Source organism: Bubalus kerabau, chromosome 20 (assembly GCF_029407905.1).
Source record: "Bubalus kerabau isolate K-KA32 ecotype Philippines breed swamp buffalo chromosome 20, PCC_UOA_SB_1v2, whole genome shotgun sequence".
Lineage (NCBI taxonomy): Eukaryota > Metazoa > Chordata > Mammalia > Artiodactyla > Bovidae > Bubalus > Bubalus kerabau.
Window position 1 is genome coordinate 39,324,431 of NC_073643.1, and position 22,174 is coordinate 39,346,604.

The 22,174-nt window shown below is 40.9% G+C and overlaps 2 protein-coding genes across 22 annotated transcripts in view; one reads left to right on the top strand and one right to left on the bottom strand.

Moving 5' to 3' along the window:
* ATXN7 (ataxin 7) overlaps positions 1 to 2,899 on the bottom strand; it is a 133,899-nt gene extending 131,000 nt beyond the window's left edge. For 12 of the 14 annotated variants that reach the window (XM_055558642.1, XM_055558648.1, XM_055558646.1 and 9 more), the window contains exon 1: positions 2,009 to 2,267. The gene's annotated coding sequence lies outside the window, so the exon portion shown is untranslated. Of the gene's footprint in view, positions 1 to 2,008; positions 2,268 to 2,815 lie in introns of those variants that run through there. The other 2 variants (XM_055558641.1, XM_055558636.1) reach the window with 1 other exon arrangement.
* THOC7 (THO complex subunit 7) lies at positions 1,512 to 21,537 on the top strand. 8 transcript variants are annotated; one of them, XM_055558661.1, is made up of 10 exons: positions 1,512 to 1,655; positions 1,845 to 1,952; positions 8,225 to 8,293; positions 15,591 to 15,708; positions 16,439 to 16,566; positions 16,840 to 16,926; positions 18,696 to 18,753; positions 20,367 to 20,433; positions 20,521 to 20,590; positions 21,204 to 21,537. In XM_055558661.1, the coding sequence occupies exons 3-10, from the start codon at positions 8,287 to 8,289 to the stop codon at positions 21,269 to 21,271; spliced, it is 603 nt and encodes a 200-aa protein (XP_055414636.1). In that variant the 5' UTR covers positions 1,512 to 1,655; positions 1,845 to 1,952; positions 8,225 to 8,286; the 3' UTR covers positions 21,272 to 21,537. The 8 variants fall into 8 exon arrangements, with proteins under 8 accessions (XP_055414636.1, XP_055414641.1, XP_055414639.1 ...); XM_055558664.1 differs by lacking the exon at positions 1,512 to 1,655 and having other exon boundaries at positions 1,820 to 1,952; XM_055558660.1 differs by lacking the exons at positions 1,512 to 1,655; positions 1,845 to 1,952 and adding an exon at positions 2,288 to 2,404.
* Positions 21,538 to 22,174: the final 637 nt, after the last annotated feature.

Here is a 22,174-nt window from a genome sequence, read left to right on the forward strand (position 1 = left end):
AATACAATTCATTTCTTCCAAAATCTTTGCTTGAGAGCAGTAAGAGAGTGGGGGTGAATGAACCACTCTCCCCAGGAGCTGGTTGTCAAGCTCAAGCCTCTGCTTATCCACCATTCATCTATTTGGTCTAAATGTTTAAACATAATTTAAAAACAGCCACAACGCACCCAGGACTAGCACTGTCAAGCCCTTTCTGCGGTGCATGGTTTATCAATTGACAGACAACACTTTGCTGTGGGAACAAAATGGCAGCGCTTTTGTACCTCTAAGACCACATGACTAGGTTAAAGACAACTTAAAAGGCAAGTATTAAGCAGAAAGATCTACGTTTTTATATTTTCTCTTTTGTTCTAACTCCCATTTTATTTAATAAAAAAACATATCTATAATTAGGGGGCTCAAGATCTCTCTTATAAAACAACTCTAGCCCCCTCCTCAGAAAAATACACACACACAAAAAAGTTTAGGTCACAACTCTAGAGGGTTCAGGAATATCTTGAACCCCATTCATGACCCCTTGAGAGTCACAGATCCCAGGATAATCCTTGCTCTGAAAGCAAAACACAGAAATCCCTATTTTACAGGATCAGGGTAGAGACCACATAGCTAGCTCTCTCATCATCTTTTAGAGTTTCAGAGGCTAATATTAAATAAATACTCAAAGAAACTTTCTTAACTAGACTCTCATACTCTCAAAAAAACCAACCTAATAACTCGAATAAAGCCCCAAACCTAAAGCCATATATGTTCAAAGTCCACATCAGTTTTGTTAGAGTTTAAAATCTACAACTTCTTTCTGTTCATAGAGATTTTGGAAAGGAAGAAATGTATGGACTAGAGCTTGAGTGTCTTTGACTTTAGCACTCATGAATATGTTAATTTACAATAAATTGTATAAAAGAAGACCACTTGTAAGATTTATTAAAAGATGTTCTCTCACTATATATGAGATGAAGAAAAGTTGGTTAAAATAATTCTTAAGTGTTCAACACAAAAGATCTGTGTCAATGCAATTGCCAGTTAAGTTAAAAAAATCTGCCTGGTCAGCCTCATGAAGTTCAAAAAGGCTTAAGTACCACCACCTGAGACAAGAATGTTCAGGAATGTTTAGTTTCAGGTATACCTCAAACTAAAGTCCTTCCATCTTTCTTGGTCTGATTGATTCAGAAAATTTCTAACACTGCCCAACAAAATACAAAACAAACTTAATAAGTGTTTGGTCAGGACTCCATCTATGACTGAAGGATACACTGACTCCTGAAAACTTAAGTTACAGGGGGCAGAGATACTTTCCCATAAACAACAGTTAAGATTACTTCAAGTCACTAGATACTGTTTCCAAATCAGTGTTATCATTATAAGGCCAAATAATAAGTAACTCAAAAAGAACATCATTTCACCGCTTGACAGTTACTTTTTAAACAATGATTACTGCCAAAATGCCACCCTAGACAGACAAGTAACTGATGCCTGAAATTTACAATCTGTAGCACTTAAGATTTAAAGTGATTCCTCTTATGGTTAGTGTCTTCTCTCCCGCTAAACCAAGAAAATGAACCAACTCATGCACAGTCAGAATTTATGCCAGTATTAAAGCCTGGAGATATTTTGCACTGTGGGGGAGAGCAAGTTATACATCAAAATATTCACTCAAGGTAACTTGCTTCCTTTTTTTTTTTTTTTTTTTGGCCTTTGTGTTAAAAGTCACAGGTGTTAACTCTTTAGAGCACTGTTGAAAAGCATTATTGAAGTTTTTTACTTCATATATACGAATAAAATTTTATACACACTGATTTTCAGCTAGAGGTGATACACCCTTCACTGTCACATATTTGCATGTACAGCTCTTCCTCTCAGAAACACAGAAAACCAGGAGAAAGAACTCAATTTGACTAAGGAAACCGAAACAACAAAATCCGTCTTCCATAAGAGCTTCATCCCGAAGAAGCAAGGTACTTGGGGCGGGGGTGTGGGTGGGCAGAAATATTGGAAAATAATAATATCAAACCTGGATTGAAAACTCAGACCCGCTTCTTGGGGCTCACTGAATCCACCCCAGTGGAGATCAAATCAGCCGGACTGCTGCCCGTTTCCTCTCTCCCATCACCATCGAAATGTTGCCATTTGCGAGAAACTCATAGAAGTTGAATCAAAGTGACTTTTGGGAAGAGATGCCAGTATCTCCGGCAGTGTGCTCCGGAAATTACACGCTAGTCAACGTTTCTTATTGAGCACCTCCCTCTCCCTTCACTTTCGACTTCCCCTTAAGATGGGGACAGTTTTTGAAAATCTGAGCGAGAGACATAAATAAGAGCATCCCATCCCAGTCGCCGACGGGGATTCCGGCGCCCGGGGAGGAAGGCGGGCACCCCGCACCCTGGCGCTAAGCGAACTCTGCCCGCAGGTCGCTAAGTTTCTCCGTCCCCGTTTTCCAGCACCCGCCCGAGCCCAGAGGGGAAGGGGGCGACCGCCCGGGCCGGATCCGCGCCACCTGGAACCCGGGGCCTTTTTCGCTCGAGGACCGCGGCCCACGCGAGTGCCCGCGTGCCAGACCCGCCCAAGCACGCGTGGGTGCTAAAGTTCGCGGGGACCCCCCGCGAGGCGCCCCTTCTGTGCCCCGGGTCCCTCGACTCTCGGGCTCAACCCAGGCCGGGCGCCCCCTCTCCCCGCGCCTCCCCAGAGGAGAGCGAGCCCACCCCCAGCGGCGACAGAGGGAATGGGGCGGCGGGGGCCGCGGTCGCCGTCCCCTAGGAAGCGCTGGGGGTTCGGACCCCGCGTGGCTCCAGCCGCCCCGGCGGCGCCCGGGCGAGCTCACCTGGCGTCTGGCGGCCTCCGGGGCGGCCTCTGGGCGTGGGCCGGGCGGGGGCGGCAGGGGGCGGGGGGCAGGCTGCGGGGGCCGGGGTTGCACCGGGGCCGCCGCCGCCCGCCTGGCCTGGCCCCACACGCGCTGGCCGTGGCCGCCCCCGGGGAGTGCGGGGAGCGCGGGTCCCGCGGCGGCGGCGGCGCAGCGCGGCTCAGGCGGCGGAGCGGGCGGCCGCGGGCGCCGCCGCCTCCTCCTCCATGGCTGTTTACCCGGCTGCATTGTGGGAGTTTGACCTCCGCCGCCGCCAACCGTCGCCTCTGCTTGCGCCGCCGCCGCCGCCGCGCACGCCATGGGAGCCGTGACTGACGGTGAGGCCCTCTCGCCGCCGCCCCGGCCCGCTCCCCGGAACCGCGCGGCCTCCCCGGCCCCCGCCGCCGCCTCCCTCGAGACCCCCGGGCTTCCCCGCCGCTTCCGGGAGCCCCTCGGCTTCCCCGACCGGGTCCCTCGGAGGCCCGGGCTTTCCCGGCCGCTTCCCCCGAGCTCTTCAGCCTCTCCCCGGAGCCCTCCCTGTCCCCCCATGGCGCCCCTCGGGCTCCCCGGCCGGCTCTCCCGAGATCGCGCGGGGCGTGGGGCGGGTGCGCTGGGAGGATCGTCTGGGGGCCGCGAGCACACGTGGGGGCCTGAGCAGGCTGGCAGCCAGCGATGCGCGGGAGGGTGGTACCCGGAAGGGGTCCAGGCTGTCGGAGGATGTGGTGAGGGAGCACTGGGTGGGGGCGCTGGGGTCCGAGGGGCGGCGAAGGGGAAGAAGGGCTGGAGGCCTTGCCGATGGGGGTCCGGAGGACCTAAGGAGGGGCTAGAAGAGGGCGAACTCCGAAGAGGTGGCCGGGGGGTGGGGTGGAGATCGCGCCAGGTTGGAAAGTTGGGAGAGGTCTCCGGACAGTATTGCAGGGGTGTCGGTGTACAGAGGGTGAATCCTGGAAAGTGTCTGGGAAGGTCCCCTAGACAGTGGATCGCACGGAGGCCTGGGAGCTAGCCCTGGATTGGGGGTAGGGAGAAGGAAGTGGGGATAATATCAAAAAAGAGTGGATGTGGACGGAGTGTTTGGAAGACTGCCAGGGACTGTGCCTAGGAGATTAAGAAGAGCCAGTATAGGGATGGGGCCACCTCGGGTGGAAGACTCATTTGTGTGTGCATGTCTTGGGGAGGGTGGTTTGTCCCCTGAAATGGACTCGGGAGGGAGAGGTAGGGGCTGAGTTTCTGGCAAGTTGTGAGATCAGTTTAGGAAGGTGGACCCATGTAAGGAGGGGCCCAGGAGGTAGTCTACAGATTGAGAGCAGAATTAGAATGACACCTTGGGGAAGGTGGACAGGCATAAGCATGATGGGCAACTGGAGGGAGAACCTAAGAAGCTATCCAGTTACAGAGTAAAGAAGTCCGTTGACATTTGGGAAGGGGAGCTCTAGGGGCACTGAGTCTGTTTGAAGAATGGCCAGTAGATGCCTATAGAGAGGCCATTTCTGAAAAGTTGGAGGTAGGCAAGGTCTTCACATGAAAGGACCAGGCCATGGGCAGAAGACTAATAGGCCCAGATTTGTGATCATGATAGGAAGTAGTTAGATGGAGGCTCTTCAAGGTCCAGTTAAAGCTTAGCTTCACTCCAGTTAATTTTTTTCAGTAGGTGTGTATCCCATCTGGGCTAAATCTTGGGATTATAACCCCGAGCTAACAGGCAAGACCTCTTCCTTCTCTGAGGTCACAGTCTGGTGGGAAAGACACATGAGATAATAGGTTTTCATGGTGGAAAATGTTACTACAGAGGAAGTAGAAGGTTGGGAATTGTAGAAACACATAACAGAAATTGTTTATCCATTCTCAGAGATCGGAAAACCTCCCTGAAACAGTTACTGTTAATCTCACTTTTGAAGGATAAGTAGATGTATTAATTGTTGCATTAGTATTCCAGGTGGAGAACCACTTGTGCAAAGGTCACAAAGTTTTGGAAAACTCAAAGATAACAAGTATTGGCTAGAAGTTAGAAAGTTATGAGCCAGACATTTTTGATGGTTATGGGACACCATTAAAAGATTTTAGAATTGGTGTGATATTATCAGATGCCATTAAAAACAACAATCACACTCTACTCTGAATAATAATGAAGGGAAGGGAAAGTGAGGCGTTAATTGGCCTCTCTCCTTTCTAACATCTATAGCATATTGATAGTATGCCAAGCATGTTCTGATTACCATCCCCACTTTTCAGATGACACTGGAACACAAGGAGGTTAACTCAACCCTGGGTTGCACAGGTAGCAAGTTATAGAACCTGAGCTCAAAGCCAAAGGACCAGCTGCCATGATACCTAGAGAGAAAGGATGGGGACTGAGACCAAGAGGAATGGCAGAGAAGCAGACAGGTGGAAAAGAAACTGATGAGGTCGAATGTCAGGAGATTGAGTGGATATGAGAGGAAGGGCCAAGGATTAGTCCAGGTTTCTGATTGGAGTGACTATGTGCTTATTAGTGCTAGGGCTCTATTCATCAAGGTAGAGAATGGCAAAGGAGAGAGAGGTTTTTGTCAGAGGGAGGTGAAGGGGAAGATGAGTTCTAATGCACTGATGCAGTCAAGTGCCCACTATATCCAAAGAGACCATCAGAATCCCCACTCTGCCATTCATAAGCAGTCTGACCTTGTGCAGGTTAATCAACCTCTTTGAGCCTCAGTTTCATTCCTTGTAAATGTGGATAATAAAAACTACTTCACAGGCTGGTTTTGAGAATTAGATGCAGCAGAATTTGTGAAGTGCTTTGCACTGAGGCCAATACACAGTAATGTCCAGTAAATGCTGTTAAATGTCAGAGTTGGTTTACTTGCCTCTCCTCCACTTTGCTTTGATGAGGACTGTGCCTTCTCCCATTCTTTATCTGCGTAGATTTCCCCTTCCTGCCTTTTCGACTGGCCATTTATTCTTCAGGACCCATATCAAATAGTCTCCTCTGCTCTTTTCAAAAACCAGTTGATCAGGTGAAAACCTGTTAACCACATTATCTTATTATATTTCTGCTATATCCCTCAATATACTTAATTTACTTACATGGTGTGTTCCAGAAAATATTTAAAGCAGCTAATTATAATGAGACAACATTAAAATAAATGGATGATAGGGTCTTCCCTGATAGTCAGGTGGTTAAGATTCCACACTTCCAATGCAGGGGGCACAAGTTCGATCCCTGGTTGGGGAACTAAGATCCCACATGCCTCACAAGGTGGCCCTTGGAAGTGATCGGAGAGTTTCAAGTGGTCATCTTTTGGATCATTCCGGGTTTCTGTGTAGAGAATGAGTTGTAGGAAGGCAAGAATGGAAGCAGGGAGGCCAAGGAGAGGTGGTCCAAGTGAGAAACCAGGTGGGCTCTGATTAGGATGATGGCAGTGGGGACGACTGAGAGTGGTGGCCTCCACATCCTCAGCCTCCTGAAGGGTTCTTAGAGAAGTTCCAGTACCTGTTTCTGGAGACTTGAGGAGGGCGGATGTCCTCTTGCCAATCTGAGTGCCTGGTCAGGTGCTGTGCCTTCATGTAATCCTTACATCCGGGTTTGCCTATCCAAGTGGACTGGGAGCTCTTGGAAGAGAAAGTCTTTATATCCTGTGCAAGGACACAATGGTTAATTGGAGAAATAATCTGCCCTCCTCTAAAGGAAGGAGAGAGATACTATATTGTTATCTATAGATACTGAACTTAGATGGCATCACCAACTCAACATGAATTGGAGCGAGCTCTGAGAGACTGAAGACCAGGGAAGCCTGGCGTGCTGCTGCCACTGGGTTGCAAAGGGTTGGACACGACTTAGTGACCTTAGTGACTGAACAGCAACAACTGAACTATAAGTGTTATCCCTAGAAGCATCATCTGTGCATGGACAATTGGAGGTCCGGGGAAGTTAATGGCTTATTGTCACAAAGCCATTGTCTCTCCTTCCTTGTTGCCACCCCAGCATTTTGGCTGACTGGAAAAACAGTTTAGATGTTGTCACTGTTAATGTAAACTATGTTCACAGTTTGTATGTTAATTTAAAGGGTGTTAAACAGTGTTAGAACCCTAATAGAAGGCATTTCAGAAGCACTTTTTGCAGTACAGAGAACATTAGGTATATGTCTTGATCTGCCAGAGCAACAGATGGATGATGAGAAGGGCAGTAGGGAGCGGGATGTGGCTGTACACTCCATTTAATAGAGCTTGTTGGTTTTGACAAGTGTTGCTTTTTTTTTTTTTTTAATTAGAAAGTATAATGCATGGATAATACGCCTGTTAAAACTTGAAATAATGGTTTTTAACATGCCCGTGGACAACGTGACAGAATAACGGAATGCCACTGTGACTTTCTAATAATGTAATTGTGTATATTTTCCTCTAACTACAGAGATGACACTTTTCATCTGTAAAAGGAAGATAATAATACATACTTTATTGGGTTTTTCCATGGATGAAGTGTGATTAATATATGTAAAGCACTTCAAAGTTGAGTGGCCATTTAATTGATTGTCCAAACCAGGACACTTTTCAAAATGAAAGGAAGCAGGAGGTATGGTCATCAAATAGGAGTGTACAAACAGTGTCTGCTCCTGTTCCGATTTCAGTTGTTGATCCAATGTTAATTAAACATTTGTAGCCAAAGGGTTTGTTTGACTTTTTTTTTTTTTTTTTCACAAGTACCAATGGATTTGCCCACTTTGTTCTCTCATCTGTGGTCCCAGCACAGGGGTTACTGAAGCAGTTCAAATATTAAATAATATTTCTTTAGCCAAGATAAAAGGCATCTCAAAGTGGGATTGGAGTTTCAACCTTGACTTGATTAGGGTCATATTCTAAACATTTAAATACATTTAGAGAAAAACCAGAAATGGTGAGGGACAGGGAAGCCTGGCACGTTGCAGTCCATGCAGTCGCAAAGAGGTGGACATAACTTGGGGACAAAATAGCGACAAGAGAGAAAAACAAAGGACCTCAGCATTGATTTTTCTGCTTTTCTTTTTTCATTTTTAATGTAATTTTGGTTTTTGTCATTTACTTTGATATCGGCAATTTATTTAGACTGGGCCTAAGTGTCTCCAGAGAGATCCCTGTTTACATGGATGTATCAAAGCACCGTACTCTTTCCACTTGACTTTTTTGTGTCTTAACATTGGTGGCATAGTTGTTTTAATGATTTTAAGCTTCTTAAAAGGAGGGGCTCAGTATTATTTCACCAGGAGGAATCCAATGCAGTGGGATATACGTAATTCAGCTTAATAATCCATAAGCCGTGGTGATCTAGTGATGAACGTAACAGGAATCTGCACACACGTTGTTTTGATATGGCCTTAGTCCCTCCTCTTGTTAATAGATCAGATCAAACCAGTTTTCTTTTTTGTTGTTAACACATCACAGATTTACTAAAGAACACTGATGAAAATTTTCAATACAGAAAAAATGAAGAAAAACACCTCAAAATGACCAGTAAGTTCTCTATCAAATAACGACTCTTAATACTATGAGGAAGAAAAGTGGTACATGTCAGGAAATTCAGGAAGAAATGCCCCAAGGGACAGTGAAAACCTTCCCCTCTTCACCTTCCACAGCTCAGCCCAGCCCCCAGTGGCAGTTACTGTAAGGTGTTTCTTGTGTACCCTTCCAGAATGATTATTAAATGCCATCAAAGGTAAAAAGTATCTTCTCTGGTGTCAAACTCCTGAGTGTGAGTCCCAGCTCCACTCCTACTCTTATGGCATCTAATTTGCACAAGTAACTTCCAGTCCCTTCGGGCTCTTGTGAGACTAAATGAGCATATTGTAAGCATTAGTTAGTTGGTGAACCAGTATACATATGTACAGTTTTACACAAATATTTGCATGCTGTTCTGAACTATACTTCCATAATTAATGATATATCTTTGAGTTCTTTCTAATACCTTTTGAGGCTCCTCCTCCCTTATTCTTTTGTGATATTCTACTAGTTTTTTATCAATCCACTTCTAAATGTTTTTTGTTATTTTCCTTTTTTTTTTTTTTAACTTTTATAAATAGTATGACAGTGGAGATATTTGCATAGTTGTCTTTATACACAGTGGGAATCACTTCTAGAAGACAGGTCAAAAGTATCTGTATTTTTAATAAAAATTGCTACATTGGTTTCCCAGTAGCCAGCTGTTTTTTCCTCTGTAATCTTATCTCCAGTTATCCCTTCCTGTGGTTTTCAGTTTGTATCCAGAGTGTTTAGGAACACTAAGAAAAAGCCAGCGGTTCATTTGTGTACTTTCAGAATATCTTGCTAAAGAGCCTTTAGAAAGGAAATGCTGATCCTCACTGAGAAATCACAGAATTGCTATTTCTGAAAAGCAGATGAGATTGGGAGCTGTGAGGTCTAGCAGACTGGGAGGCACATTTGACAGTAGCTTCCCTGGTGGCTCAGAGGTTAAAGCGTCTGCCTGCATTGCAGGAGACCTGGGTTCAATCCCTGGGTTGGGAAGATCCCCTGGAGAAGAAAATGGCAACCGACTCCAGTATTCTTGCCTGGAGAATCCCCTGGACGGAGGAGCCTGGTGGGCTACAGTCCACCAGGTTAGTCCACCAGGTTGCAAAGAGTCAGACACGACTGAGCGACTTCACTTAACCCTAGGGGGAAGTTACATGACAGGCTCTTACCTGTTGTCAAGCCTTGACCTGTCCCTAAAGTAAGAGCTGTGGAACTTAGCCCTCTATTGTCTTCCAAATTGTCCTTCTCTTTCCTTTTTTGAACATCTGCTCCAAGAGGCTATGAAAACTTGTTCTGTAATCAAGGTTTTAATAGCCACTTTGAGGGAATAACAATTAGTTTGTGAAAGCAGTGTTAGTGTGGGTTTATGAGAGATTGTCCTTTCCACACTAAAATGAGAAAACAACTGCGATGGCTGTCAGTCAGCCAGAGGCTTGGAAATGGAGAGCGGGTTTAATAACTGTAAAGGAGTCATTGCTTCCAGCCTGCTTATGAAGAGCTAGGTATTAAAATCTAACCCAGTAAAATGGCTTTCTTGAGACCTATTTAGCATGTTAAGCAGTTTTGTGTTCTAGTTAGAGGATGGGATATAAGACAGGAAAGGGTCTAAAAAAATCCATCCCAGTTTTTCAAATAAATATTTGCTTATCATCATGCTTGTGTCATAACTGATTTGAAAGTGATTTTGAATGGCAGACATTTTATAGGGTATACTTATGGTGCCCATATAACTGAATCCAATAAGAAATCTTCACACAAGCCTAAGATCTAGTGGAAGGCCACCATTCTCGGAGCAGACATTAGGTGTCTGGGGTTAAAAGCTTTTCCGAGGTGGTTTTGATCCTTGTACTCAGTAAGGAAAGTGATCATGACAACTAAGGAATGACATTGATAACACCACTGAAATAATTTCTAAACTAACTTCACTGTTTTTACAGGTACACCAAGGGCCTCCTGCTTTAATATTACTGTTCAGATTGCTTACAGAGAGCTTCAGGCATGATGATAATTTATGAAGTCAATGCATATAGTAAACAGAACATGTTTAGTTTAGTTAGCTCTAGACTGGACACATGTTTCGTGTGTCCAGTCTAGAGCTAACTGATGAGGTACAATTAAACAATGCTCATGTCATACATGCCGGAACCATCAGCAGCTGGCCATCCTTAAATTTAAAAAGAGCAGAGAAATTTCAGACTGGCAGCTGACCCTTTTAATTTGTTGCTGTTGGAGCTATGCTCTGTACTTTATATATATATATAATTTCAGTCCTCCTCATCCCCACAGACTTTCCTAGGCAGCAACTACTTATGCTGTTTAAGCTAGAAATACAGTGACCTTACAGCATGAAGCTTGAGACAAGCGAATTTGTGACAAGTCATAAATGTGCAGAACTTTCTATGCATCTTATATATCAGTATATAGGTGTAGCTATAGATATAGCTCCAGCATTTATTTACTGTTTCATATTACTTTGGGAATTAAATTTAACATGAAGATAAGAATAACTGCTCTTTTTATTTTTTGTTTTCCTATAGTGAACAGGCACTTGTATACTTTTATTTCCATAAGGTTTCACAGCAGTCCTATGAAGTGCATTGTTTTATTCCCATTTTTACAGATGAAGTTAAAAGTTGGTCACACACACAAAGTAAACACTGTGGACTAACCAGAACACTGGCCCCAGTTTTGGACTTGGGGTCTGGCTGTGAAGAAATGCTCTGTAGACGAAAGGGGGATCAGGCTCTAGCAGGAGAGAGACCTTGAGGGCCTGGACAGCACATCCCCTGTGCTACAGAACTGATCAGCCTGCACTGCTCGTGCCAGCCAGTTGGTGCTGGCTCCTGCCTTTTCCTAACCAAGTCTCCGTTGAGCCCTCGTCTGCCTTCCAGGACCTGTGACTCTGATCTCTGCTTTAATTCACACCCTTTTAGCTCCTTCAGTGGGCATATGCTTTGGGAGCCTCCTAACTAGCCTCCCTGCCTGTGGGCGCTTCACAGCTGCACCCCATTTTGTACACTTGATCCTCCTAGAAAGTCCCTTCACAAATCTCTAGCAACTCCAACTTGTTGCCTGCCTACAGGATCTGAGTCTACCAGTGTGTCACTCACTACTGTGGACTTCCACAATCTGACCCAGAGGTCAGCGCATACTGCCTGTATGCGCTTGGGTCTTGACATCAGTCTCCAGGCCCCCAGACTTCTTAGTGTCCGAGAAGAGTGCTCACATCCCAGACCCAGCCTTGCAATCCCCACCTCTGCCTTAGCTCACAGCTTTCTCCCTGCCTGTTGCAGGTGAGGTGGAGAGAGATACGATTTTAGGTTGCTTGCTTTCTTTTCCTTCCTTCCACTTTAGTTGAAGTATAATTGCTACACTAAGAACTACATGTGTTGTGTATAATTTGATGCAGTCGTGTGCTGTGCTTAGCCACTCAGTCGTGTCCGACTCTTTGCAACACTATGGACTGTAGCCCGCTAGGCTCCTCTGTCCATGGGGATTCTCCAGGCAAGAATACTGGAGTGGGTTGCAATGCCCTCCTCCAGGGGATCTTCCTGACCCAAGAATCGAACCTGGGTCTCCTGCATTGCAGGCGATTCTTTACCAGCTGAGCCACCAGATACAAACACCTATGATACCATCACCGCAGTCATAGCTTTCTTTCTTTTGCAAACATCAACTAACAAATTTAGAGTACTATATGGTTCAAAAATGAATATAAGACATATTTTCAAAAATATAAGACCTGGTTCAAAAATCAAGTAATGTAAGACATCTTCCAGCCTGTCCTCCAGCTACCCAACTTACACTGCTCCATTCTTTGGTAACTCCTTATAGCAGTTTCCTGTATATCATTCCAGTATATCTATGTGAACATTAGCACATATGAATATACTTATTTCTCTACTTTTATATGAAAAGAAACATGCCATAAATAGGATTCTTCACCTTGCTCTTTTAACAAGTTGTATTAAGTGGTCTTCCTTTCAGTATACACAGTTTTCCTCATTCTTTGTTTTTTATAACTTTATATTATTTTATCATATTCTTATACCAAAATTTATATATCTTAATCTGCTGCCAATGAGCATGTCATATTGCATATGGGCAAGTATATCTAGGATTTTGGGGGTCAAAGAATAGATACTGTTAAAATGCCTTTTAGCTTTTTCTTTTTTTGACCAATGATGGTCATGTATCAGAAGAGCAGCTTTAGGGACTTCCCTGGCAGTCTAGTGGTTAAGACTCCATGCTTCCAGGGAATGGGTTCAGTCCCTGGTCAGGGAACTAAGATCCCACAAGCCAAGGGGGAGGGCCAAAAAAGGGGGGGAAAAAGCAGCATAAAATCCTCTTTCCCTGTTCCCCCCGAGCTAAAGGAAGCTCTCCTAATCTCCTGCCATGTGTCGGTATCACTTAACAATCTCAGCCTCCTCTGCGTGTGTGTGCATTCATATTGTGTGTTATGTCTCCAGCTAGAGTGAAGGAACGCTTGTCTTTACTTCATGTCCTCAAGAGGTTAGGCTGGCACCTATGGACACTGCTGCTCATTGATCAGATATTCATGTCTTTTGTCTAGGAAGAGAAATCTCTGCTGTGGACCTGAAGATAAGATGGTTCCATGTTTGTCCTTGTTAGTGTTTTATTGAGACAAAGCTATTTGGAGGGCAGATGTTCCCAGGCAGGCACCACAAATCCAATTTTAAAATATTTATTGAGCATCAGAAATGTAAAGACACAGTATGAGAGACTGGAGAGGAAACAGAATGAACAGGACATAGGATGGGTCCCGATGAACCTTTTACCCCAAGTTTATTTGGCCTGTATAATGCTTTAAGCATTTTTCAAAAACTTTTGTAATTGGGATATTACATACATATGTAAACAAGTGCACAGATCTTAAGTATACAGCTGAAAAGATCACAAAATGTTCTGGAAACATTTTCAGTTAGTCACCAAACTTTAAAAATCCCTTGAAAAACCAGATCTGGTAATAAACTCTCGCTTTACATTCTCAATCCTCAATTTCCCTACTCCCTGTTTCCTACATTCATTTACATTTGAAATCCATTGTCCTCCATAAAGGAGGGTTCCTAGTTATCTGGGAGGAAGATGGGGTTTCTTGGGGGCTTGAAAGAGTAGAGGCAGGAAGATCAAAAATAAACTAAATAGCATCAATTGACCACTGGACCGCTCACCCACTGAACGTTTACTTTTAACAAAGTTAAAACATGATTGTGACTTTATAAAAAAATCAACTTCATTTTCTGAATTTTAATCTCTGCCAGGACTGTGTTTTGCCTCAGTCTCCTCAAATAACATTATTGGTGGTTAAAAGAGGAAATCATTAGTTTATATCTTTCAGTGTAAAATTAAAACACTTGATGAATCCGTAGCTTGAGCTGTCTGTCACAGCCATGACTCTGAGAACAAAACCCAATTCTAAACATGTTTATCTGATGTTGTCACAGAATAGATTTTAAAACTGGGGAAAAAAAAAAACTGGAGCCATCTGCCTTCCAAAGTTTATCTCCGCTGCACCTGCACTCAAAAATACTTCCGCCTACACACAGGAACTATTGTTTCAAGATTTGGTGTTGATTCATCATTCAGGTTCTCTAGGAATTATTCGCACTTTAAAAATTATTTTTTAAATGCCTGCATATGGTTAAAAAAAAAAAGACAATCCTATAAAATCATAAAAATTAAATCTCAACCTCTGTAATACCTCTTATCGGAAATAGCCACTATTACCAGTTTCTTATGAATCCTTCCAAAGATACTTGCTGAATACATAGACACATGTGTGATGGGCGCATACATACACAGATGGCCTCCTTGTTTTCTACACAAATGGCAGCAAACGATGTGCTTCTCTGCACCTGTGTTATTTTCATTTTACTTAACATAGCTAAGATTTTTATGATATTAATATATACATCCACACTATTTTTTTTTTTGGCTGAATCTTACTACATCTTTTTAAAAACATAAGATTCAGCAATTATCTATTTATGTATGTCTGTCTGTTTCTTTATTGGGCCCCCTTGTGAGGCATGTGGGATGTTAGTTCCCCAACCAGGAATCAAACCCATGCCCCCTGCAACGGTAGCATGGAATCTTAACCACTGGACTGCCGAGGAAGTCCCTGCATATTATTACACTTAACAACTGTTTTATATTTAGCCAGTCTCTTCCTGGTGACTATTTAGGTTTGCCATCTTCCTACTACAAGCAGCACTCTTAAGAACAATCCTTTTACATTTATCTTTGTGCATGGATACACATGCATCTACAGGATGATTTCCTAGAACTGGACTAATGGGGTCAAAAAGCTATATGCATTTGGAAGATTATCTGATTGTCCAGCTGCCTTGCAAAGAGCACACCACTTACATTCTATCAGTGTCTGTAAGTGTGATTTCTCAACACACTTACCATCACTTATTATCAGGTCTTTTGATCTTTACCAATCTGAAAGATGAAAATGATATCTTATTGTGGTTTCAACTTGCACATCTCTTGTTATGATCCAGCATTATCTTGTCCAGGAAGAACACTAGCTCAGGTCTGCCAAGCAAGCCCACTGCGGCCCTACTTGTTACTCAGCATTGTCATCTGCACTGCTTTTCTATTCTTTTTTCTCTTTTTCTTTTCCTTATAGTAAAAGGGAGACAGACATTAAAAAAAAAAAAAAAAAGTCCTCACGAGGAAAGAAACGTTACAATTACTAAATTACAACCCCCCAAAATTTCTTTTTCTCTGACACATCTCATTCTCTTTTTCTAGTCTCCCACTATGTCTTTCGATCTTCTGTTCTCTCTGTTCCTTTTACTAGTACGTTACAGTACTCAACGACATGAATGCTTCAGGCTTTCTTCTGTCTGAACAGGTTTTGCCCAAAAAGTTTCTCCAAGAATTATTGACTTCTTTGGTAGTACCTGAAAATTATTTTTACTCTACAGCCTGGCAATAAAATGTCAGTTCTGTGAGGGCAAGACTTTTCCCTGCTATAACCCCAGCCCCTAAAACAGTGCCTGACATGAGACACTTAATAACTTCCCATATATATATATATGGAAATTATATTAAAACCTACCTAACGTAAAATTGACCATTTTAATTCTTTTAAGTACAGTCTTTTATGTACAGTTCAGTGGCATCAAGTACATTTACATTTCAGTAGTTTTCTTCTAGATAAATGAATGTGTAGTGGTGTTGCTTATTTGTCCCTGAAAGTGAACAGGAACCAGACAGTCATTTTAATTCACATTATTCTGTCCTCCAGACGAAGTCATACGGAAGCGTCTCCTAATCGATGGAGATGGTGCTGGAGATGATCGGAGAATTAATCTGCTGGTGAAAAGTTTCATTAAATGGTGCAACTCAGGATCTCAGGAAGAGGGGTATTTCATGTTGCTGCCGTTTCTATACTAATGTCCTGCTGTGATTTTTTTTTAGACCATACATATAGTGCTGTCAGGTTTTCATATTTTCACTCATTAACAGAGTCCAGAGTAGGTTTTTCTGGCCTTCCCTTCAGAGGCTACTTTTATGTTTATTAAAATGTGCAGAAGGTGCAGTGATAAGAATTGAGGGTTAAATTCAGACTTATTACTTTGGTCCCTTTTAAAAGCAGATAAGTGTTTAGTAAGACAAAATAAATGAAATTTTCTCTATTTTTTAAAAATGTACTAATAAAGTTGCTGCAAGCTTTTATATATTTGATAAATTTCTAACTTAAAGAGTTTTCTCTTCATTTGAATTAGCTTTTCACATAGATAAATAATTATATAGAGTGAAAAAATTGAGAACAGAATTGTGATAATAAAAACCATCTTAAAACATTTTAAAAGGATATTAAGCAAAATTCAACAAATAGTTGTTTGAATTAAACTTATATTGCTAACAACTACAGTCCCATCTTTACATTTGTAACTAATACAGTTTATAAATTCAAGTAAACCACATTTGGAAAAAGAAAACCTAAGGGACAGATACTTCAAATTATTTTAAATATAAAGCATATTCTCTCAGAACCTGGCATAATTAACTTAGCAAAGGTGTGCCTGCATTGTAATGATTCAGCTGGAAATCCACAAAATGTTTATTCTCTTTCTCTCTCTTTTATGTTAGATACAGCCAGTACCAACGTATGCTGAGCACACTGTCCCAGTGTGAATTTTCAATGGGCAAAACTTTGCTGGTATATGATATGAATCTCAGAGAAATGGAAAATTATGAAAAAATTTACAAAGAGATAGGTAAGGAAACAAAGTAATTGTTTCTGTCTGTAATTTTAATTTTTATGGGCTAAGGGAAACAATATTTACTAACATTTTTCTCTGGTTAGTGGTAAAATAATAACATTAATAGACTATGTTCTAATATGATATTATGCTTTGAGTTACAGCTGTATATTAATGCCAGCATCTGTTTTATTAGCAAGGAAACTAAATTTAAAAACACATTTTAAAACTGAAAATGGAGATTATTCATGTTGTTATAAGTATCTTAAAAAAAACCTTTTTATATAGAATGTAGCATTGCTGGAGCCCATGAAAAAATTGCTGAGTGCAAAAAGCAAATTCTTCAAGCAAAACGAATACGAAAAAATCGGCAAGGTAAGGGTTTTGTGGGATGTAGTGTGCAAATACTTCATTACTGACTAGTATTTTCATGCAGCTTTTAATGTGGTGAGATGAAACCTTCAGCTAGAATCAATCTAAATTATAAAAAAGAATTAGGAGACAAACTTAATTCTTTAAAACTATATTATTGTTTAAAATAGCAGAGAAGAAAGGCCATGGTAAAAAAAAAAAAAAAGTTGAATTATGTTGATTAAACAAGTATGTTTTTAAGTATTCAATTTTTTTTTTACTGCCCTCATACCCCTTTGCCTAAATAATGTTATACAAGTACATTAGATTTAGGACTTTGTGTTTTGTGTGTGTTTAATGGAACTACATTAAAAAAAAAAAATAATATAAGCCCAGTGACTTTTTTTATTAAGGACTATGCAAGCAAACATTTACAGTCTGCCTGGATTTTATTAGAATAGGAAGATTAAAGTTGTTTTCTTCCAATCTCTTTTGTTCTTAATTAAGGTCTGCCTTATTTTAGTTCATATCAACCAGTTCAAAATAATTTTAATGGCAGAGGCATTGCTCCTCCTATAATGTAAATTGAAAGGAAGATTAAAAATATAATGTAAAGTCACAACTGTGACATATACATGAAAGATATAGAAAATGTTAATAATTATTTTGGAGTTGTGGAGTTTTATCATTTAAGTTTTGTTGTTGTTTATATTGAACATGTATTATTTTGTAATCCAAAAATATTTTATTAAAAATCACACTTATATTGAATTAATACACTGTCAACAAACAATTTTACTTTTTAATGAGTTAATTAAGATGATGTTCAATTCCTTATTTTTAAAAGATGGTTTTTTAATTCAGTCTAAAATGCATGTGGTCAGGTTGCAGTGACTAATTTAGAGCAGGATATACCAACTTATTTAAGAACTAATATCAATTGTAAAATCATTAAAAATTTTACAGTGTTTTGGTAGATTAATGGGGCTTTTAAGTAAATGCTGCCATATATCATTTCATAGAAAAAGTTAACAAGAGATACATGACTTATCTTGGAGGTCTTAGTGGAGCAGAAACAAAGTTCCTGAATTATAAATCATTTCTAAGTTTATGAGATCTTTACCTTTGAAATGAGTGAGAAGTATAATTTCCCCTTGTCTAAGATTTGAAATTAATTGTAGGATACCTTGTTAATTAATTATAGATCACCTTGTTGGATTTCCCTAGTGGCTCAGATGGTAAAGTGTCTGCCCGCAGTGCGGGAGACCTGGGTTTGATCCTTGAGTTGGGAAGATTCTGTGGAGAAGGAAATGGTAACCCACTCCAGTACTCTTGCCTGGAAAATTCCATGAACTGAAGAGCCTGGTAGGCTACAGTCCATGGGGCCGAAAAGAGTCGGACACGACTGAGCGACTTCACTTTCACTTTGTTGGTCTTCTATTTGCTGGGCAAATAATAAGATTCTCTTATGTTCAGAATCAGTCTAGTTGATGATCAATAATGACTTAAGTTCACTTTCTCTTATGCTAGCCCCTTGTATTCTACCCAGGAATATGTAAATGGAAACACAGAGTAGGAGCTAAAATCCTTGTTTGGACCATACTTTTGAAGTCATGAATTGTTGCAGTTATAATTGAATGAAAGGAAGCTGGCAATACTCCGCATATCCTTCAATGTTTCTACTTCTTTATCTACTAGGAAAATAATTGGGAGAGATTTGTGATGTTAGGCATTTTGTTTTGATATCCAGGTTTGAAATATCTTATTTTGGTAAATATTTTTGTATCTTTCAGAATATGATGCACTGGCAAAAGTGATCCAGCATCATCCAGACAGGCATGAGACATTAAAGTAAGTTTAGAGTTTTACTTTGAAAAGAACTAATCTTTATACATAAATGTTTACATACTAGTCTACACATTCCATTTCTATGGAAATATATCATATGTTTCAAAAAATAGGGGTCAGCCTTAAAAATTACAGATTCTAATACCACTTGATTAGATTTTTCCTTCTGCTAACCTTGCTGCCTATAGTTCTAAAATAAATGCATGTAATATGTATCAATACAAAAACAGATAAGAGAAGGCAATGGCACCCCACTCCAGTACTCTTGCCTGGAAAATCCCATGGATGGAGGAGCCTGGTAGGCTGCAGTCCATGGGGTCGCTAAGAGTCGGACACGGCTGAGCAACTTCACTTTCACTTTTTACTTTCATGCATTGGAGAGGGAAATGGCAACCCACTCCAGTGTTCTTGCCTGGAGAATCCCAGGGACGGGGGAGCCTGGTGGGCTGACGTCTATGGGGTCGCACAGAGTCGGACACGACTGAAGCGACTTAGCAGCAGCAGCAGCAGCAGAATATGGTCTACTTATCGCTAAGTCGCTTCAGTCGTGTTCGACTCTGTGTGATCCCATAGACGGCAGTCCACCAGGCTCTGCCATCCCTGGGATTCTCCAGGCAAGAACACTGTAGTGGGTTTCCATTTCCCTCTCCAATTCATGAAAGTGAAAAGTGAAAGTGAAGTCTCTCAGTCGTGTCCGACTCCTAGCGACCTCATAGACTGCAGCCTTCCAGGATCCTCTGTCCATGGGATTTTCCAGGCAAGAGTACTAGAGTGGGGTGCCATTGCCTTCTCCGTGGTCTACTTATATAGAATACTAAATAGGAGTTATAGAGAATTTGGAAATAAACACTTTCCAAACACCAATTTAAAAAATAATCAGTGAAAAGGAAATCAGAAGATATATATAATGAACTTTAAATTATTACTAAGTTTCTGAAATATATACATAATAATAATCATTTATAAAAGTTAGAGCCCTCCAAATATTCTATACTGATCCTGTATATTATTGAGATACAAATATATGCATAAAAAAGGATTGATATAATATAAGGATTGCCTGAATGGAAAGTAGAGGAGGGAAAAAGGCCTGGTTCAGAGGAAAGTGAAAGTGAAAGTGAATTCGCTCAGTGGTGTCCGACTCTTGTGACCCCATGGACTGTAGCCTACCAGGCTCCTCCACCCATGAGATTCTCCAGGCAAGAGTACTGGAGTGGGTTGCCATTTCCTTCTCCAGGGGATCTTCCCGACCCTGGGATGGAACCCGGGTCTTCCACATTCCAGGCAGACGCTTTAACCTCTGCAATTTAGCACATTTACCCCCCGCCCCGCAAAAAAAAAGTTTGAATTATGACAAAATGTTAAAAGGGTTTGATATCCTATTGTCAAGTTTTCCTATACTTTAAAAATTATCTAAAATTTAATTTTAATGAAAATTAGTACATATTTAGAAGCTAAGGAATCACCCTTAGTTTTAAAAGTCTCATCATAATGGACGTTAGAACTCCTTATCCTTTATAATAAATACTATTATTTAGTAACTAAAAAGTTAGATATTAATTATGAATTCTTTTCTCCCAATTAGCAAAATATAACACTTTCACTTTTTTTTTCAGAGAACTAGAGGCTCTGGGAAAAGAATTAGAACATCTTTCACATATTAAAGAAAGTGTTGAAGATAAGGTATTTGCATGTGATATGTATTAGTCTTTGTGTTCTGTATTGGTTTATAGATCATTTGTGTATTAATTTTTTTTCTTACTAACACAGCTGGAATTGAGACGGAAACAGTTTCATGTTCTTCTTAGTACCATCCATGAACTTCAGCAAACACTGGAAAGTAAGTAGCATGACCATAAAATGAATGTTCGTGTCGATTTTATTTTTTAAAGATGAATTTATTTTACTGCATCAGGGCTTAGTTGCAGCATGCCAACTCTTAGTTGCATCATGAGGGATCTAGTTCCCTAACCAGGGGTCAAACCCAGTTCCCCTGCATTGGGAGCACAGAGTCTTAGCCACTGGACCACCAGGGAAGTCCCTATGTAGATATTTTAATGACCAGGGGAACTTCTTTTTAAATTGAAGTCTCTCACATAAATTTTGCATTTTGATTCAACTAATGTGTGCTTAGTCACTCAGTCATGTCTAACTCTTTGCGATGCCATAGACTGTAGCCCACCAGCCTCCCCTGTCCATGGGACCCTCCAGGCAAGAACATTGAAGTGGGCCGCCATTCCTTCCTCCAGGAATTCAACTAATAACAACAACCAAAGCAGAACTTTTAAAAACCAAACCCCCTTGTGCGGGTCAGTTGTGATCATAGGCTGCCATTTTGCCATTTTTGCTTTAAATATATTCACTTATAAGGGACAAAAATGTTTTCATATATTCATCAGACATATAGTTTAAGCAAATTTGATTACAGTTTTATGTTTCTTTTGCAACTGCAGATGATGAAAAGCTCTCAGAGGTAGAAGAAGCTCAAGAAGCAAGCATGGAGACTGATCCTAAACCATAGACCAGTAATCACTGTCCATTCCCACGAGTGGTGAAGTAGCAATGTGATCTCAGTGTGCTTAGAATTTGTTGTGCTCTTGAGATATGTAAAGTTTTGGCAATGAACTATTTTGCTTTTAAATGTTAATGCAGAGTTCATTCATATTTCTTCACACAAAGGACGATGACTTCATTATATATTTGCTTTTACTGAAATGTCTTTTTTGTATTTAAAAGGTGGGATGCAACATCCAAAATAAATGTTGAATAAAATGTTTTTAAGTCAAATATATTTGTGCTCATTGGCATTCTAGATAGTTTTTAATTGGTAACATTGACTTGCTCACAAAATAAATGGAAGATAGTGAGAAGGTGACATTTCTGGAGTGTACATGAGAAAATGAGTCAGTTTTTGGAAATTGTTACTACTTTTGAAAACGAAGACCCTGAACAGGCTCTCAGGAGAGCTGTGAACTTGTTAAATTGTGTACAGAATGTTTGTGGTGCATGCTTACTGTGAGAGAGGTTCCGTGATAAGAAGAATCACTGGGCTAAGAAGTAATTACAAGATGCAAAGTCAATCAATATGTATTACTTTCTAGATCTCTGTCCTTAACACTTGAGGTATATGGTTGGTAAATGTTTTGGTAAAACATTTTCTCTCTATTGTTTTCTTCTGTAGGAGTCATTTTCAAGAGTCTTGCAAGAAAGGATTTCATGATCTTTTTATAAATTTAAGTCTGAATCACATGTACTTTTCTTAAGGATTGAATTATATGTCTAATACTTGCTAGGTTCCACCCTTATCCATTCATTTTAGTTCAGAAGCATGACACTTTGCATGAATCATATCTTAATAATGTTACATTTTTCTAATTTTAATAAGAACTCTTCTCTTTAAAAACAAAGGTTTAAAGTTAGCTCA

Bases quoted from the DNA above. Each gene is read 5' to 3' on its own strand.
- THOC7 (XM_055558657.1), top strand. The intron at 15,709-16,438 runs GTATTTCATGTT...CTTTTATGTTAG, and splicing joins TCAGGATCTCAGGAAGAGGG to ATACAGCCAGTACCAACGTA. The intron at 18,754-20,366 runs GTAAGTTTAGAG...TTTTTTTTTCAG, and splicing joins GACAGGCATGAGACATTAAA to AGAACTAGAGGCTCTGGGAA.